Source organism: Dunckerocampus dactyliophorus, chromosome 7 (genome assembly GCF_027744805.1).
Source record: "Dunckerocampus dactyliophorus isolate RoL2022-P2 chromosome 7, RoL_Ddac_1.1, whole genome shotgun sequence".
NCBI classification, from domain to species: domain Eukaryota; kingdom Metazoa; phylum Chordata; class Actinopteri; order Syngnathiformes; family Syngnathidae; genus Dunckerocampus; species Dunckerocampus dactyliophorus.
In genome coordinates, this window is record NC_072825.1 from 8,097,489 (window position 1) to 8,117,382 (window position 19,894).

Consider the following 19,894-nt stretch of genomic DNA (forward strand, 5'->3'; position numbering starts at 1 on the left):
CATTGAAAGCAGTGTGACAAGACTTGGTAGAAATGAAGCAAAGCATGTCCATTATCATTTTCTTTTGTTTGTTGGCTTCTTTATCAGCAATTTTAAACACAAATCATGACAAACGTCTCTCCATCAGAGTATCAGTTTTCAAGACTGTTAGATATTATTACTTTAGATTTATTACGATTAGCTTTAGAGTCAGTCAGTGCAGTCTAATGGCTTCTCACAAGGCTTTCTTGACACACATACACACACACACACACACACACACACTCACAGACCACCCCTGGAAAAGTACTGAGAAGAGCAAGTAAAGAGACACGCTATCGGCATAGTTAGGGCTAGTTCGAGCCAGTCTCTCACACAAACTTAACTTTCCAGGCACACAAGCTTAAGTTTCACTTTCTAGAGTGGCACTGCATCTGCTCTATAGACTCTGTCTACTTTAATTCTGAGCTCCTTCCTCATTTGATGACACAGTCCAGCACTCTAATCAAATATATTGCTCTTATTTTTAATACAATTTGAAAACCTTTTAAATAGTGTGATCATTGACTACTTCTCCGTCCCAAGAAACGGGAAGAAAGGCTCAAGAGAAGGATTTGCCTCGACAACATACAGTGGGATGTATTTGCTTATTAGCTGTTGTCACAAATAAGGGAATAAAGAGCAGATAAATTGCCGCCATGCGATTGTTTTTGCACCTCAGGAGGCCAATACGTACGCATGTTGCTGCCATTTCACTTCCCCTCACCATCATCAGCATCCATGACATGGAGACAAACCAAGACAAAGTGGGTCTCTTTGGTTTCTCGCTTGTGTGTGCTCACACCCTCTGTCAGCAATCACTGGGTGGGAGACAGCCATAAACTCTTAGCTTGGGAAACCCGTAATGGGCCACTGCAGCGGGGGCAAAACTTGTATTACGCTGCTTGCCATGGGACTGTAAATAGGATCATTATTTATGATTTGGAATGGCAGCAAGTGTTGGATAATTTCATCACACTCAATGCCACTGCATTATGTAGCACAAATCATCACAAGTGTAGCATGCATGGTTTTATAATAATAGAATTTATTTAATTAGAGGACAAAAACAATCAATAACAATGTCCGCCAAATGACTGCTGATCTATACGGTACACACTACTTCACACACTCCTCCGCTAGCAAGTGACAGTAAGGGGGGTGATGGAAGATGCTCTCTGACTTGGACTGCCGTTGAGCTGGGTGCTATTTCTCTCCACAGTGGTTAGCCAGAAGAGGCAAGTGACAGCAGTAAAGGCTCCTGAGGAGCTGCTGAGGAGTTTTATTGGAAGGAAAACAGGGGACACTTTATGAGGTGGTCTTCCCTCGTGAAAGCATGTCTGTACAATTGGACTCTGATGTTTAACTTCATGATGTGTAAAGCTGCAATCCAAACACGTTTGGGTTTTAAAATGCAAAGGCCAGAGATTTCTTTCACACCACCTGCGCTCATATCGTCTCCTCCACGATGAACTCGATGGCGTGCTGCGGGGACTGTGTAGCTTCCACCATGGTGATCTCGCCGCCGTCCATGGTGATGGTGGGCAGGCTGATGCCCTGCGTCCCCAGCATCGACGAAGGCAGGATGACCATCTGCGACGCTCCCTCTATACCGCTGAGCTCCTCGGCCGGTATCATGATCGCCTCGCCGCCCCCCTCGCTCGCCTGCAGCACATATATCGTCTGCACGCTGCCGCTGTCCACCTCCACTCCGGTGGTAGCCATGGAAGAGAGCACTTTGGCCCCCTCCAAAACCTTCTGGACCTGCGCCTGCTGGGTGGCGTTGGCCAGCTGCTCCGCGGCCTCCGCCGGGAGGTCGCCATGCTGGCGGATGTGCTTGTCCAGGTTGGAGCGGGAGCGGAAGGCGGCAGGGCAGTGCGGGCAGGCGTAGGGCTTCTCGCCGCTGTGGGTGCGGGCGTGCTCGGTGAGGCGGGCAGCCACACTGAAGCTCTTGCCGCAGATCCAGCAGCAGAAAGGCCGGACACCGCTGTGGATGCGCTCGTGGTCCTGCAGGTGGGGCAGCTGGCGGAAGCTTTTGCCACAGGTGGTGCACTGATGGAGGAGGGTGAGGGGAAGGATGGCGGGAACAACAAAGGAGCTCAGAGGATGTACAAAAAATGCACGAGACGGCGTTATACCAGACACAGGTTGTATATTTGTTAGGGGTGTAACGGTAGTACATCTATTCGTAATCGGCTTTTTCGGTTCGGTACAGAGGCATACCGAGGTACCGAAGGTTTCATATTAAAAGTGCGGTACAGGAAGTGTACATCGGACATAGCTTGCACCTCCACAAGCCCGGGGCGTGTGCCTCCAAGCGGACGAAAAGACGAGGCATTTGACGCAGAAGCGAGAGATCTATGGCTACAAGCAGACGAAAACAGTGTAGCCCAACCTTTGCCTTAGCGGCAATCATGGCTAGTGGGAGTGCCAAGGAAAAGCCAGAGCTTAAAAACCCTCCAATCGTAATTTTCCGCCATTTTTTATTGTTATTAGCCAGATTAGACATTACGCCAATTAACTTTGTCACCTGTAACACAAAGTTGATATGGATTATAATACAGTATATTGAGCTACAGTGAATTCGTTTTATCATCTTCAATGCAGGGCCACACTGTAAACCTCGTGGTTAGCATGTTGGCCGCACAGTTAAGAGATTGAGGGATCGCCGTTTACGTGATTATGGCATTCATACTGTATTTATGATGTGTATTTATGATTCATTATGAAGAGTTAAAGATGTTTTATACTGCTTTTTACGAGGTGGGAAGTACATAACAACTACATAATAATGTGCTGCTTTGATTCCCATTTGGTGATTTTTCATACTTTATGAGACAAAACTACACAAACCCAGTCTTGGTTTTGTGCTTTCAGTATTTCTTAGGATCCAACTGCATGCTCCTCTTGAGTATGCTTCTTAAATATATGACACATAAATGAATATTCAGCACTGTGTTGGAGACCCAGTGCATCAAACATCCGTCTTTTTGTGCCTGATAGCTGCTGCAACGGCATAAACATTAAATCAAATTCCACAGCGGCCCGGTGCAACGGGCCTGGGTGGGTGGGTACCGTGGATGTCACCAGCACGGCAAAGATGGAGGGTCGTCGGTGGGGATGGTGGGTGGGGGAGAGTCCCAGAATAGTAACAGGAGCTGACAGGCCCTAATTCAGCCCTGCCATTAATCACTAGTACAGCAAGGGAGGAAATACCCGCAGGCACGAATGGCCGCGGTCCAGAAGCGGTGAGATGGCCACAGCTGGGGGAGGGAACATGTGTGACCGTGATGGGTGAGCCAGCACTGGATTTGAAATGCAGGTAATAAAAAGGGCTTCCGAGCCGTACATAGAAATAGGTTTAGTTCTGATAGCCAAGAAAAAAAAACTTACCTCGAAGGGCCTCTCGTTCGTATGGGTCCTCATGTGAACCTGGAAGGTGGAGTTGTAGGCGAACCCCTTCTGGCAAATCTGACACTCAAAGCGGACCTGGCTTTTGGACTTCCCCAGCTTGCCTTGGAAGTGGGCCACCACGTGCTCCTCCAGCGCCTTGTTGGAGATGAAGCGGCGCCGGCAAGGCCTCACCGGGCATTTGAGCGGCGTCTGGCCCGTGTGGGACAGGCGGTGGAGGTCGAGGCTCTCCTGGGTCATGCAGCGGTGGCCGCACAGGTCGCACTCCATCTGAAGATGGGGTTGAAATTAAGAGAAGACAATAAGTCCCTCATTTTAATGCAGCAGATGTTTTGCCCACCATTTAGCCGATCTCCATATGAGCCATATGAGTCACAATAGCATTCGAAATTCAATCGTTCAAAGCGCCGAATGTGATGATGACAATAATAATTATTATTCTTATCAGCAAAATTTCTGGTTTATAAGCCGCTACTTTTTCTTAAACTTAACAGTGAAATAATAAGAATGAATCAAGAGGTTTCCTGTGCAGCTAACCTGTCCAGTGGAGCGACCTCTGCCCTGGCCCCGCCCACGTCCGGTGTTCCTCTCCTCCGCAGAGGTCGGGCAGCGCTGCAGGTGGATGTCCAGCACAGCCTGGTTTATAAACGCTGATGAGCAGTGAGGGCAGGTGACGGGCTGCTTGTCTGCAAAAAGGGAGGATGGGCTTACAAAACAGGAGGTGCTACCATACACCGTTGTTTTAAATGAGTACCGTCTCTGCATTCATTTCGTTAGTGATGATTTGTGGAGCACTACCTTGTATTAAATGGACTATGTAAATGCAAGGTATGAGTGATACCGACCCATCAAGCTCAAGTGATCAAAGATCCACTTAAATTCATTAAGCTGGTGATTTGACTCCATCTTTAGAGCCACAGTAATCATCTCAACTTTCACGAAGTCTACACATTTCAATTTAATAAGTGATGTTTGCATCATTAGAGTCTCCTGCGTATTGGTTATGGGAGACACTGTGGCTCATCGACACTTTGCCGCTTCATTTGCTTCTAAATGGAAAAAAAGGGGGTGTTTACAACGTACAGTACAAAAATCTAAATTAGACAGAATAATTTGTCACTGGGATCTTCTAAGAAAACTCTTTCACATCTCCACACTAAACAGATTTATCAGTTGCTGAGGCATATAGCAGCAGACTGCGCTGAATGAAAAGAACCATTAATTGTGCGACAACTGACACGTCAGCTGTGGCAATTTCTGCTTGGGATATGTGTTCTGACATTTAAGTAATGCTCAGAGTCATTTTCTTCTTTTCCTATTGATCCCTCCCCATCAATGAATCTACTCAAGCCAGTTGCTGTCCTGCATGTATTTGGGCAAAGAAACAGCCTCCCGCTGGGGTGAAAAGCTGTCCGGGAAATCGCTGACACTGATGGTTCATCAGCATGTCGATAGGGAGTCACGCCAACAGCTCGCAATCTGCTAACCATGTGTACTTTTGCACCAGTAGGGGCAATCCCTGCGGACGACCCCTTCTGTGATCAACCAATTAAACCTTTAACAAGGACAATCTCGCCCTACAGTCCTGGGCTGATCAATGGATCAATCCCTCCAATCATCTCTCTCCGAAGGACGCCGTACCTCTGACCTCTGCCGCATACAGACTGTTCGAGCTTAACTAATGAGGGCCCCCACCCTTGTGATTAAGATGAAGTGTTGGCATGTTGACCCAATTCATTTACCTCCACATTCCTCCTCCATTCCACTTGAGACGCCGATCGATAGAAAGTCATTGACCTAATGCATCAGCGGAACAATGCACATATAACATGGATGTATGTTTGGGAATAACAGCATAGGCCCTGGCTGTGCCTGGCAATGGTATTTATCGTAGACTCTGCATTAGTCAATAGTAATTCGCTGTGAGTTGTACTAATAAGAATATCATAATTGATTGGCTTCCATTAGGACGGCGGAACGGATTTCTCGTTATGTCTCCACAAACGCACTCATCCCTCATCTTCATTCCCACTGAATTACAGGAGCTGTGCGGAAACACCAATGACTGACTGTAGACAATAGACGTGCACACATATGCGAGATATGTGCAGGAAATGCACAAAGAGAGATTTCACAAGCGACACAAAGCTTCCAGCTTGGTGCATTGTTCCTGCTGACAATACAAGGGTGTGGGTGAATTGTTCCCGCAGGGTTGGAGCCCCTCGAGTCTGACCTTGATGAGTGAGAGAGTGCAGGTCGAGGTCCTTCCTGCGGCTGAACGCTTCTCCACAATCTGGGCATGGAAATGGGTGGCTGGTGTGGAGAAGTCTGATATAAAAAAAATAAATACACATCGGCATTAAATGCACAGGATTTAACAGCACGGTTCGCAACATTTATCTCAATATAGTCTTAAAATACACTTTTAAAAAATCTGCATAAATACAGTGCACCTATCAGGAAGTGGCCGTGCTTTTTGTTAAACAAGGGACATTAGCAGGGTGTCTAATAGGTGGAGATAAACGAACAGCAGTAAACTAAAACCAAGACTGTATTTATCCACTGCTTTATGTTCCGCTATACATCAGCTCAAGTGGGCAGAGTAGTATTTAGATTGGCTGTTTAGCAGCTTCTACGGATAGAAGGTGAGACAGAAGGATGTATTTACCACAGATGATTTGTGCTAAACAGACAAGGTTGACAGAAAGAAATCAATATTTCAGAGACAGCTGGCCCAGAGGTCACCTGAGAATTACAATTTGCACCAGAGTCATCGCTCCTAAGCACCAAATGTGCTGTAATGAGCAGGGGGACAACAACACGGGTTCAGTAACATTATGACGCAAGGCAAAAAAAAGCGCTTTTCTTAAAATTATAAGACCATAAAAAAACAGTCCACTGGGTCATTGGTCAAGCGCGGGTGACAAGAGGTCACAGCTGCCGAGGGACTGGCAAGTGTAGTCTCAAGTAGGAGAGGGGGGAACCTTCCAAAGTTGCACCTAAAGTAGTTATATCTTGCACTTTTTGGGCACTAGCATAGCTATGTGAGCTACAGTGCTAACATTACAGTCACATTTTAACAGCCAAATGATGATAGGTTAGCCTATTCACTGAAGAATAACCACATGATCATATTGCGCCCACCCCATAGCTGACTAGAGTTGGCTTTATTTGATTTATTTTGGTCCTCAAGCTACGGGGTTACGAATTTCGGCATTTCATGTTTGCGTACAAGCTCGTAATTATTAATTTAAAACTTAATTTTGGTTTGTAAACGCTCGACTCACTCGAGAGCTAGTTTCAGCACACAAAGTGGAGGAATACGGTGCTGCGTGCTGCAAGGACGTGGTGTATGTCGGATCTCGTGGACTGCGGATGATTACAGTGTGTGCCTCATTCGAACCTACATGGAGTGAATAGCAATTAATTAATTAATTAACTTTGCGCACTTCATTGTCTCCTAAGCGTAAAGCAGGCTCTTTCGGTGGAACTGCACCACGGAAAAGAAAACCACAGGAGAAGCAACCGCCGATATTGGCAGCACTTTTGGTTTTAAACTATTACGACCATCATTAAAGATAAAGATCGTGTCCTTCAGTGTGCTAAAGCATCTGCTCTTATTAAAGGGACAATAATAACTAAGCGCAGTGGTCTTATTTTATTTGTTCTTCTGTCTCTTCTACCTCCTCCTCCCAATAAGCCACACATTAGTGTAGAGTACTGTAGTGTAGAGTTCTATTTTTTATTACCAATTCATTTTATTCTTGTATTTAGTGTGTTATTACTGTTTTTATGTCCTTTATGTGTTCTGTGAGTGACTTACAAAAAGGAGTTAATTTGGAAATAAGATCTGACTTGTACCAAAACTCAACTTATATCACAGTCTAGGAACGTAACGCATACGTAACGCGATGAAGACCACCTGTATACAGATTTCTCCGCACATTTTGTCTCTAGAGTAACATATTTCTGTTAGAACATCATTAAAAAGTACATTTTTTTATGATTTTTTTTTAAACAACAGACAATTATATACAGTGGTGTGAAAAAGTGTTTGCCCCCTTCCTGATTACTTATTTTTTTGCATGTATGTCACACTTAAATGTTTCAGATCATCAAACAAATGTAAATATTATTCAATGACAACACAACTGAACACAAAATGCAGTTTTTAAATGAAAGTTTTTAAATGCTTGTGGACTGTCATGGCGAGTGGACTCGCTGCCGCCGCGCAAATAGGGTTCCAACTCTTCAAACTCTGAAACTTTGCATAGAAACACGCCCGCTCAGATTGAAGTTACAGATGTCCGCCTTCTCCTGGTATAAAGTAGTGACTACATGAGGCTATCGCTTGTGTTGCTTGTCGCAATTTTGCAACGTTGGGGCTTAAAAGGTTAACTGAGGCAAATGAGATCTGCAGTTCTTTGGTTGTTGTTGTGGGGTCTTTTGTGACCTCTTGGATGAGTCGTTGCTGCGCTCTTGGGGTAGGTTTGGTTGGCCATTTTTGGTTCCATGTTTTCGCCATTTGTGGATAATGACTCTCACTGTGGTTCACTGGAGTTAGAAATGGCTTTACAATAACTTTAAGTTCCATTTTGTGATCAGCTCTCTTGTCAATGACTACTAATAAAATTTGTTTGATGATCTGTGTGTGTGTGTGTGACAAACGTGAAAAAATAAAAAAAAAAATCAGGAAGGGGTCAAACACTTTTTCATACCACTGTATAAAAAACATTGAATTGATAAAAGGAGTGTTTTATGTGCCAAATCCTACTAAATTCTCCAGAAACAAGCCTATGTGAAGGGAAGACAAAACAATCAAACATACAGCTCACTGTAGCTGAAGACAAATAGTGTAGTGAAGCCTGCTTTCCTTTTTCCTTTTTTTTTTTTTTAAACACAAAGCTTTCCTCTGTTACGCGGTGGGCATAAACACAGAATGGGCTCATTGAGCTAAGCGCTGATCAGAGGTGGTATCAGGTCCATGAGGAAGGAGGTTTTTACTTCATGATGTCATAAAAACCCGGAAAAGCAACAGTAGTGCAAGTGAGGGAGAAAAATTATCACATTTCATACACAGGATTTGTGGACATATATTACTGTTGTAACATTATTTAAATGTCAATTTTACATAATGTACCTTCAAAGTGTTTACACACTTTATATATAAGCGACAAAGGTTACTTAAATCGTTGTATTGTCGATAGTAATTAAAAGAAAGAAAAGTGCAGACGGACATGTCGTACATTGTTCCTCTTGCTCGACTAGGCTGGCTGCCTTGTCCTGTCCCACATCCTCTTAATTTACTTGGCCTCTGTCTGTCAGTCATATGAGGCTGAAATTCAAGGACAGAAAGATATCGAGGGCACGCTGTGTTCGGAAAGCTTAAAGGTCCTGCTACACGGCTCAGCTGGTACAGCTCCAGGCTAGCGAGAGGACGTTTATCTAAATCCCAGCCCGTGCTGTGCAAGGATGAGTAAATCAGATGCTGTTTAACGGGGTTACCAAGGCTGAGTGCTTTAGCTAAAGACTCTCTGGCCTTACAGGCTGAAAAGAAAAGGGTCTTGCATAAAGACATGCCGTTTCAATGCCAATAAAAGCTTAGGATGATAACTGCGGACAAATTCTTGTTACTTGTGATGATTCAGCTGTTCCTCAGTATTGAAATGTGAAGGGCAGAGGGGGCACGAGAAAGGAGCATCTCCTCCGTCGGTGTCCACGTCAACCACCTGCAGGTAAGAACACAGTCAAGGACAACATTAAAAAAAATGATTAGGCAGCAAGGTTTAAAAATACTTACAATACTCAATATTAAGGCTTCAGCACAATCGTCATTATTCATCTTTTAAGACGTACAACTATCTTGCAGGGTCGGTCAGTGATTATAAATACATTGTGTGGTTCATAAACCTTTGCAAGACATCTAATGTTAATTCTCAAGCTTTTTCAAAATGTCAGTAAATGGCATTTGTGGCGCCCCTATGGGTTGTGTTTCAAATGCTTTGGAAGACATGCTAGCATACATGTAATAGATACAGTATATCCTCAGAGTTTTATCTTCATTGGACAATTACAGAGACAGAGACACACACACATACGGTACATACATACATACATACATACATACAGGACACCGCAGTGAGAGTGAATGCAGTAAAAACAACAAGAGCTTTACAATAACATTTAGTGTCTGTATGAGGCAGTGTAAAAACGGTACCGGTTTGCGTCCACGCTTGCGGCGAGGCTGCTCCGATGTGTGAATGAGTTGGTGCCTCTTCAGGGTTGCCGCCTGGGCGAAGTTCTTGCCGCACACATTGCAACAGAATGGCTTGTTGCCAGAGTGGTTCATGGTGTGACGCAGCAGGCTCTGCGAGTTGGTGAAGGACTTTGAACACACCTGCACAACAAGAAAGACATCGCATCACTATTTTATTAAGCAGCGTGCATTAAACTAAATGGAGGGCAAACTCAGACTGACACCTTGCAAGTGAAGAGCTTTTCTCCTGTGTGACTATAAACGTGTGTGCGCAGGAAGACACGTCGAGTGAAGGTTTTTCCGCAGTACGGACACACATGGGGCAGAGCTGTGCGGGACCAGTCCTGCAGCAATTTGGCTGGTGGTGGGAGGTTTGCGGTGTCTGAGGCCACTAAAGCTGCACCCTCCATGTCCTCCTTTAAGCCTAAATCCTTGTTTCCTGAACACACAAAACATGAAAGTTGCTGCAATGCATGCATGCAATTTTTCCCTCCAAGCAACACCTGTCGGCTTACCTTTGCTCACAATCCTGAAAATCGGCCTGCTTCTCTTAGCAGACGGTGCATCCAACTGATTAGCAACAGGTGAGGAAAGGGGACGCTTTGAGCTCTGCGGTGCATCCTGAGAGGTGGCCATTTCATCACCCGTGTCCACTTCATCTATGGGCCCAAACTCCATGACGCGGTGTTGCCTGCGATGGTACAGGTACTGGGTTGTGTTCATGAAGGTCTGGTCACAGTAAGAGCAACTGTGAAGCGGCGTGTGCAGGTCGTGCTTCCCCTTGCGATGCGTGGCCAGCTCGGTCGCGTCTTTGAAGCTCGCCCCGCACTGGATGCAGAGGAACAACTCTGCTTGCTGTACGGACGAGGCAGACGGAGTTCCGCCTTGGTCCTGCTCGTCTGACGCGCTGCTCTGTTCGCACAGATTTTCCACTCTGGTCGTCGCCACCGTCGCACTTCCTTCGCCTTTCTGCCGGTGTTGCTTGCGGTGGTAGAGGAAGAGGGTAGTATTGAGAAAGCTTTCTCCACACACCGTGCAGTGGTGAAGGGCCTCCTCGAAGCCGTGTGTCTTGCGGTGGGCCACAAGCTCGGACACAAGGCCGAAGCAGGAGCCACAATCCACACATAGGAGCACAGGCTCAGGCTTGGGCTTTTTTGCTGTCCCTCTCCTCCTGGGAGATTCTTCCTGTGTCACATCAGGTGCTGTTGGGTCTGAATTCTGGGTAGAAGAACTCTCTCCAACTTCTTGCAGCTGTTCCTCCTTTACTTTCAGTCCCTCTGCTTGTTCGGGTGTGCAATTGCTAACTTCACCCTGTGAGATAGCCTCATCGGTTTGTAAAATGGAAAGCGAATTCATCTGAAGCTCAGACTGTGGCTCAGGAGGCAACTGGCTTTCAACGCCGACCTTTAGACAGGCGCCTTCTTTACGGTGACTTTGCCAAAGGTCCAGGCTCTTAAAGAGCTCCTCGCAGTCCCCGCACTGGTAGAGGATTCTGGGCTGGTCTGTCACCTGCTCTTCACTGACCTCAGGCTGCACGGTGACCACTGTCTCCTGGACCGCATTATCAACAGGCTCTTCAGGGGGCGACTCTAATTCGACTTGGATCTGTGGTACTGCAGTCTCCTGTGTTAGCTGTGGCTATAGATACATGAATGGATTAGAGGGGGATAATATACAAATGATTAAAGTTTGTGATTGAGATTATAATTGTGATTCCTGCATCATAGGATATTCTGGACAAGGGTCTCCGAAACAGTCTCAGCTCAAGAACCTAATTACGTAGATATTTGGGAGCTTGCCACACAATCAACATACACTATCTCCCAAAAGTGAGTTGTGTTGCCAGCTACAGTATTTAGACATTTCTGTGTTATTGTCCGATGAAAAAGTATGATAAAACGGATGCTGAAATGTTAGCGGTGTACTGACTTGATATCTGAAATACTGTACATAAATGAATGAAAGAACACAGGAGATATTAATTCATAACAAACGTGACTCAAAAAACTACGTTCAAGCTGCTTACAGACGTTTTACTCGCTCGGCAAGCTAATGAAAACTGACCTGTGACTTATTTTGAGCACCGACCTATATTTGGGACTGGACCAATAACTAAATAGAAGGGTGCTGAAGTAATGGCATTTATAACTTTTTCAAGTGTGTTGTTAAAGGTTGCCTCTGCAAAACAGAAAATTTCACATACGATGCAAAAAATGTATATTGTTATTGGTATCATAAACCATAAAGGTAGTTATACGTTTGCCAAGGCACTGAGGCGTTCTGTGCTACAATTATAGCTCCCTTCACACGCAACAACGCTGAATATAAATGCTTCTTTATCTTTAGAAGACATTAACAGCCACTGTTGTGTGTAGTAACGACTCTTTTAATAAACAAAGAAATTATAGCAAGGCAGCTAATGAAGTGGAGCTGCAGTAAACCAGCTTAATATGTCAAAGCACGGGGCTTAAAAGCGCCACGTAGCAGGTTTCCTAACCCAGACGAGAGGTTTGTCAGAGGAAAGAATGGAAGTGACGGACAAATTTCTCACGCTCGTCTTGCCATGGGATGCAATCAGTCTGTCGGCTGTGTCACTGGGCTTTATAGACAAGTGTTGAACCGTTTGAGTTAAAGCAGTCTGGGCACAAGCTCGACCTCAAGAAAGCTGTCCGCCCACTCCTAAACGAGGACCCATACATGACTTGCTGCTTTCAACCCTGAGGGCTCGCCTGAGCTGTCACAGGACGCAAGACGCTGCCACTCAACACGTTAGTTTTATGCACCTTTCAGTGAAACTGCAGCACTCAATTAACACTGCTGTCCATGTCGATGAAATTGAGAATTAAAAAAAAAAATTGGCTAAGGAGCGAAATATGGAGGCACAATGAAGAGCTGTCAGGTTCATGACTGGTGAACGAGGACCATTCTAGTGATTCAGATGGCCTCGACAGATAGCACGTATGTGAAGCAGCAGCTTGGGCTTCAGTCTGCTCTGTGACCTCATTACATGCCTTTCCCGCCTGCTCCAAATATTCACATCGATTGCCATCTTGCTGGTATGAAATCCTTTCTCCAAACTGAGATCAAGCAGCCATTTCAGTGTCATAAGAACAAAAACTGCACTTAAGGAATCCGATTTAGAGCACTTTCAACATTTCTGAAGGAAGGATAGATTTGGCTTTGTGATTGCTCAACAGAAATATTATGAATATGACAACTTCCTTAGTAAGTTCTACAAAGTCATACAAATATGTTATCGTCTATATTATTATATAATGTGTGAGGGAGGATGTAACCAATTGGGTTTGGATTTATTGATGTAATACCGTTTTGATGCGTTTCTTGGCCAGGTCATTCTTACATGAGAGACACACTTAGGACTGAAAAAGTCTCACCCAAGCACTTTTATCCTGTCTAAATGATCACTTATCAACATGAATGCTGTAATTCTAGCCCAGGCGTTTATTTACCCAAATCGCAAAGAGCATTAATTGGAAGCCGCCAATAACTGGAGAGAGGCTGTATTTCCCACAAAATGTAAAACTCATTCCAGATAACAACGTTTGTTTTATTTTAATAGTAACATGGAGTGCAAGAGATTCCAAACCTATTCTTGCATCTTTGCTTGCACGCTTTGCCTAGCTGTCACTGGCTGTACTTTGCACAGGTGGCAGCAGGCTAGCGGCTAGCTGGAGCTAGCCGCCTAGCTTCTGGTCTTCGGAAACCAAATGTGACTTTTTACTACAGTGACATTTTATTTTTAAAACATGCAATGCGGTTAGTTCGAAGCTCATTTTTGTCCCATGGGGAAGCCACAAGTGGATATCACGTTCATGGGTTAAGTGCTAACTTTTTAGGTGTACCTTCTTGTCTTTGTACTAATTATATCTTGTCCTCAATGATTTTGAGTAGATCACAAAGGCTCAAAGAATAGTCAAAGAATCAACTCTTATTAGTTTTTTTTGTATAAGAGTTGAATTCAGACTTTATGCCTTTATATAATGACAAATGACCACAAAATAGCATGAAGACGATGGCCACACTGTTTGAGTGGAGATGTGCTTGTGCTTGTAAATGAAGTACGGTAGTTGTAGTCATAAATAAAACACAAATAGTTAACAGCTCTAATAGTGATGGAAGTTGGAGACCCCTGCGACCTGGACACTGAATTTATTGCAATAAATTGAGCAGGACAGATTTCTTAAAAAATTATTATTGAACAGTTTGTTTCCTACGTAATCGTATTCGTATTACTCCAAAACATGAATCAAATTAAATTCAGGTTTGTGTCAAATAGTACAAAAATTGTTTCACACAAATAAAGGCAAAAAAGACAATCCGCCCAAACATTATTTTTTTAATAATTACCTATTTGCCAGGGGCCCTTGGAATTGTCTAACGGTGCCCCTGACCAATACCACTCATCATAAATAAATTGAAAAATGTACAGTTAATCCATGTGATCGGTATCAGAATCGGCAGCATAAAACCCTGATCGGAGCATCCCTATTTAGAGTCGGACATTCTGGAACGAATTGATGACTCTAACCAAGGTTCCACTGTATTTTCATTGTGAAAGGTGGAGCTTGTCAATAACTGGCGGGAGGAAGCGTCACATGGATTACAGTCGTGCATGAGCAAGTCCTCTGCGGGACTGTACCAACTTTGGGAAGGGACCAACGGTGCCAAATAATGGGATTGAGGCCATACTATTCACATTCCGGGGTGGGAGGTTGACAGTTGAGCACAAAAAGCGACAAGAAAATCTGTTCTTCATTTTTATTCCATTATACACCAAAATGAAATGGGTTCTTAATATGGCCCAGTGACATCTAAGCGCAAAGTTTAATGGATATCAGTGTTGTAGTTTTGCATAATCCTGCTAACTAAACAACAGGTTAAATTAATATGGTCTCTCTCCCCCTGCTGCTTCCACACTCGATGGAGCAAATACGTGACAATGACTTGAAAGCAGTCTGTAATTGACTTTTTGTGCTGTGCATTTTCTGTAATATCTCCAAATTTCCAGCATTGACAGGCCCATCAGATGCTGTGCAATAACACCGTCAGCAGGACAGAGAAATAGTCTGTACCCTCTGTGGAAAACAGTTCAGCTCCTCGCGTTCCCGCTGAGCTAATCAATTTTCTGCCCAAAAGAGCACATCATGCAGCCCCAAATTGTTGCAAACAGCTCTGCGTTTAGTGCTCATCTGAGAGCAACTGTTACCATTAGAGATTTTACTATTAAATATATCAAGAGGAATGCTGGCACCTCGCGTCAACATCAGTCACCAACAATGATGACTGCTAAATAAAGTTGAAAGCCCGACTAGGATTCCACCAAAATATTTTTTTTTAAACTAGGGCTGTCAAATGATAAAAAAATCTTAAGCAAATGAATCACAAGTTAATATGCCAAGTATTAGAGAAGACTTTGAAGATGAGGAGCTTTATTTTCAGCAAGATGGGGTCCCCAAACACAACCAACACCATGTTAGAACCTTGTCAAACAGATGGATTGGACTGAGGGGTTTTGTTGAATACCCTCCACATTCACCAGACCTCACACCACTAGACTTGTTTTCTTTTATGGAGACACCTAAAAGACAAAGTCTACGCTATGAGATCTGCAACAGTCGCTGAATTAAGAGCAGCACATTGAATGTGAATGCACCCAAGTACTAAGGGGATTGTTTCGTCTTCTTCTCCGTTCGGCTTTTCCCTTCAGGGGTCGCCACAGCGAATCAATTGCCACCATCTAACCCGGTCTTCTGCATCCTCTTCTCTCACACCAACTACCTTCATGTCCTCTTTCACTACATCCATAAACCTCCTCTTTGGTCTCCCTCTAGGCCTTCTGCCCGGCAGTTCCAAACTCAGCATCCTTCTACCTATATATTCCCTATCTCTCCTCTGGACATGTCCAAACCATCTCGGTCTGGCCTCTCTGACTTTATCTCCAAAACCTCTAACAAGGGGATTGTTTCGTGATGTGTGCGATTCCATCGCTTCGCCTTGTCAGCAGTGTCTGGACCAGAACGGCCGTCAGTTTGAGAACAGGCGGTGACAAAACAATGAAATGATGGTTGTAAATTTTTATTTTAGAACATGCAAACTCCACACAGGGATGCCCAGTGGAGATTCGAACCCAGATCGTCCCCATCTCCTGACTGTGTGGCCTGTGTGCTAACCACTCAGCCATTTTATTACATTTTGAAAATTGATTGAATTATAATAAACACCTAGTTTACAATTATTTCAAGTGTGTATACTACGTTTTTTTGGGCCACCCTATATGTTTCACATAAGTGTGGAGCCACATTAGGCCTTTTGTGCAGCAATATCCACTTGGCGTGAAGGACACCATATGACACAATGCACTTTGACCTCTGCAAGTGCAGTATTTACCTGCGTCTGGAGCACTGGGACAATAACAGGGGTGGTTCCAGATGGGTCTGTCTGGTCTTCCTCTGCTGTGCACGTTAACTGGTGCTTGAGCACTTCCTCCAGAGTGTTGAACTCCTTGTAGCAGGGGAAGCACATGTACACTGACGTAGTCTCCATGGCCCCTATGGAATTACAAATATGACATCAAGCACATGTACAATCAATTCAACAATGCAGCAATGAAAAGTTCATCTTTTGGAAGCTGCAGCCAAACAAGGCTGGATTTTTTTTTTTTTTTTTTTTGAATATGAAAGTAATGATACATCTAACTGTGGGCATTGTGCACGTTACTCCACAACATCGACGTTTGAGGATGTAAACATTGCCCCCTCCTGATGAAAGATCAAGCCAACAGCTTAGATATAAAACGACACAATGTTAAAAAATGAATACAGCTTGCATTCATTGTTGTTGGGACTTTCTAGCCTGCGTTTATACTGTATATTTGTGGTGACATTTTTATTACAGCGTCGCACATATTCAACAGCCATCTGGTCCTTCAAGCGTCCACCACAGGACTCAGCGGTTACATCAGTGTAGCAACAACACAATGGGCTTAATATGGCTCCTGGGTAGGCTTTGGGATGATTCACATTCCACTTTTCAGTATTCCATGAATGCTTTGAGCCTTTATTAATGCCCCTGACAAAAATGGTTACATTTTTACATTAAGTATTGCCTGCTTTGGCAAGTAAAATGATCTATTAGGAATGCACCATGTATGCACCATAGCCACCAGCGACACCGTATAATCAAGGGGTACTACTTAACGTATATGGAACATATTGTAATATGTGCAAACAGGGGAAGCAGCGGTGGCCTAGTGGTTAGCATTGCCTCAAACTCAGGAAATCTGGATTTGAATTTGCTCTGGCTTCCTACCACTACTCAAAACACATGCATGTTAGGCTAATTTGAGACTCTAAATTGTCCATAGATGGGAATGGTTGTTTGTCTATATGTGCCATGTGACTGACAAGTGACCAGTCCAGAGTGTACCCCGCCTCCTTGCCCGAAAGTCTGCTGGCATAGGCTCCAGCTCATGCGTGACCCTAATGAGAACAAGCGGTATGGAAAGAAAAAAAGCATTTCTTAGCATATGCACAGCAAGGAAACAAGTTTCCCCGTAGAAAGAAATCCTTCCTTTGCCTTCCATAATGAATACCAGTAGCACTAGAAGTAATACAAAAAGGTAAAAACAAGTATATTCAGTAGAGGCAGTACTTATCCGTAAAACAAAATATCAGAATAACTATGCTATAAAAATAAATAAAGCTAAAAGGAAAACTGCACTTTTTGGGGAATTTTACCCATAATCCACAATCCTTTTGTCAAACATGAACACACGTCTTTCGCTTTTCTGTGCGTTCTACAGAGAGAAAAACGGCTAGCATGAGGCAGCTACCAATGCAAGTAATGGGACGGCACCTATTCCCGCCTATAAAGCACTCTAAAAAACACTCACCAAATCTGCCATGATTAGTGATAGCAAACACTCACTCTATGTTGTTATTGTTGACGGAAGTAGCATTTGTTGCAATGAGCTCTGAGAAATCAATGTGTCCAGGAAGGAAGATCCAGTAATGCTTAAAATGACCAATACATGGCAAAATACTGTAAGTAGTACATGTTATCATGAATGTGTCTGTTACTAGGTGGTCACAGCATGTTTATAAAGCAATAAAATGTTGTTGGAGAGTTTGTAGAGATGTTTTTAAATAAAAAGGCTTTATAGGTGGCATAGATGACTACCATTACACTGCATTGTTAGCTGCCTCGTTTTAGTATCTTTCCTTTAAGGAGAATAGACTATGCAGAAATATGTGCATGTGTGCAAAGTTTATGCGAGAGGTCAGTCAATGAGCAATGTGCAACCAGAATGTGAAAAAAATGCATGAATGGATGCTTACATGACTATTTTCTGCTCTCACAAGCAATACAATCACCTACTAGGCACATTCAAGCATCAAATCCATAAATCACATAGTAAAAAGGTACTTCATAGCTCAAATATATTGTAAATATATTTTCTTTTTCTTAAACTGTCCACATAGTAGTTTGTAATCTAGTGGCATTAATCGGGAACAGATCAGGCATTATTTGCTTTTAATAACGACGTATATGACCAACCACAGGCCATTTTGTGTGTATTTTGTTGTTTATCCAACATTTGCGGTTTGTTACCATACATTTAATGTAATAATATACTATACACATAATAAACAGCCAACACATCTACAACCGATAATTCATTGTCGTGACTTTTTAGCCTCTGTGTGTTCAAGACAGAGTGACCTAGTCCTTCGAGCTTTCACCAAATGGTCCAACTCAGCAGTTACATTAGCGTAACAACACAGCAGCAGTTCATATTTTGGCAAGCTCGTCTATTGGGCACATTTGTGAAAGCACACTACAGTCAGCCATGAAATCCAGGGACAAAGTACTTAAAAGTTGCAATATAGTGCAAAATGTACAAAGTGAAATTTGTGACACTGACATTTAAACTGAAAATCACAAGGTATTAATATTTGTTTTTGATAACCTCACTTGAGAACAAAATGATTTCCTTCCACACTCTACTGTGGACAGAATAAAAGTACAAAAGTGGGAATATTAAGAAATGTAACTATATGATATGTATTTATACCCTTTGTGGATGGACACCACACGTCATTAAGAGGTATGAACTGTTCTTTCTCAGCTACTTGTGTACTGTGTACATTAATATAGTTTATTTGTAATGCACTTTTCTCTCCTCACAAATCTCAAGTGTTTTGTTAATGTAAATATTCAGTTACTTTTCCACCTCCAGCTAATGATGCAATGTGGACTTATGTGGATTATTATAAGTGTCGAACATCACACTCTAGGAGAAAAGCGGCCAAATAAAGGTAGATTTCACCAAAGGAGCTGAACTTTGATGGAGTGTCCTTTTGGTATGACGTCTACATGGCATTTGAAAAGGCATGAATCGACACTTTTTGCTCGCATTTTCTCTTTCAGCCTAACTCAACCATATTTGCGTTGTTGTCGTACCTAACAGTAAACATAATTAAGTTGTAAAACGCAATATCAGCAGGGCTCTTATTCGCAAATCCAAGTCAAGAGACGGATCAAAATGGGTCTGATTCAAGCTAACCAGTTGCTAGCGGCTAGCTGCTAGTTAGCCATAGCTGTTGTTATAAACCGGTTGGTGATCAGTCAGAAATGGCTGTCTTAGCAATAGCAACATGGCTGACAGCATGGTGGTGGGCTAGCGAGTTAGCCCAAAAGCTACTAAAACGTCCGCCTATTCATCTATCAACTACGGCTAGATCATCCAAACCGGCTTGCACATGGAAGCCCTTAACCACCTGGACCACTGTTGCCTCCCTGCTTACATTGCCGCATCAATGAGAAGAAGAAGAAGAACATACTTAAGACCGAGGGCGGGATACCCTTCTTCGGTGGTATAATGGCGGCGATTGTCTTAAAGTGACGATTTGCTGTCTCCCCTACAGTCGAAATTGTCCATAAATCCACACACTATGTCAACTATATAACAAAAAAGCGACGTTTACATGGAATTAGAAATAATAAATGTTGAGAAACGCTCACCTCTGTTTGACGTTCCGTTTTGACGTCGAGGAAATAGGATAACAAGTTGACTTGTGGCTTCATTCTAGAAGCGCGGTTCTGATTGGCTGTATGAGCGACTGCGTCCGCCAATTGCGTTCCACGACACTGGAATTTGTAGTTTAAAAGCGCGGAAGTAAGTCTGTA

General features: G+C 43.5%; 1 protein-coding gene across 2 annotated transcripts; it reads right to left on the reverse strand.

Moving 5' to 3' along the window:
* Positions 1 to 1,002: 1,002 nt before the first annotated feature.
* Positions 1,003 to 19,802, reverse strand: znf574 (zinc finger protein 574). 2 transcript variants are annotated; one of them, XM_054782855.1, is made up of 10 exons: positions 19,549 to 19,583; positions 16,094 to 16,254; positions 10,201 to 11,323; positions 9,910 to 10,124; positions 9,647 to 9,826; positions 9,064 to 9,158; positions 5,663 to 5,757; positions 3,967 to 4,115; positions 3,412 to 3,699; positions 1,003 to 2,070 (listed from the first exon to the last, which is right to left on the reverse strand). In XM_054782855.1, the coding sequence occupies exons 2-10, from the start codon at positions 16,247 to 16,249 to the stop codon at positions 1,468 to 1,470; spliced, it is 2,904 nt and encodes a 967-aa protein (XP_054638830.1). In that variant the 5' UTR covers positions 16,250 to 16,254; positions 19,549 to 19,583; the 3' UTR covers positions 1,003 to 1,467. The 2 variants fall into 2 exon arrangements, with proteins under 2 accessions (XP_054638830.1, XP_054638829.1); XM_054782854.1 differs by lacking the exon at positions 19,549 to 19,583 and adding an exon at positions 19,730 to 19,802 and having other exon boundaries at positions 1,006 to 2,070.
* Positions 19,803 to 19,894: the final 92 nt, after the last annotated feature.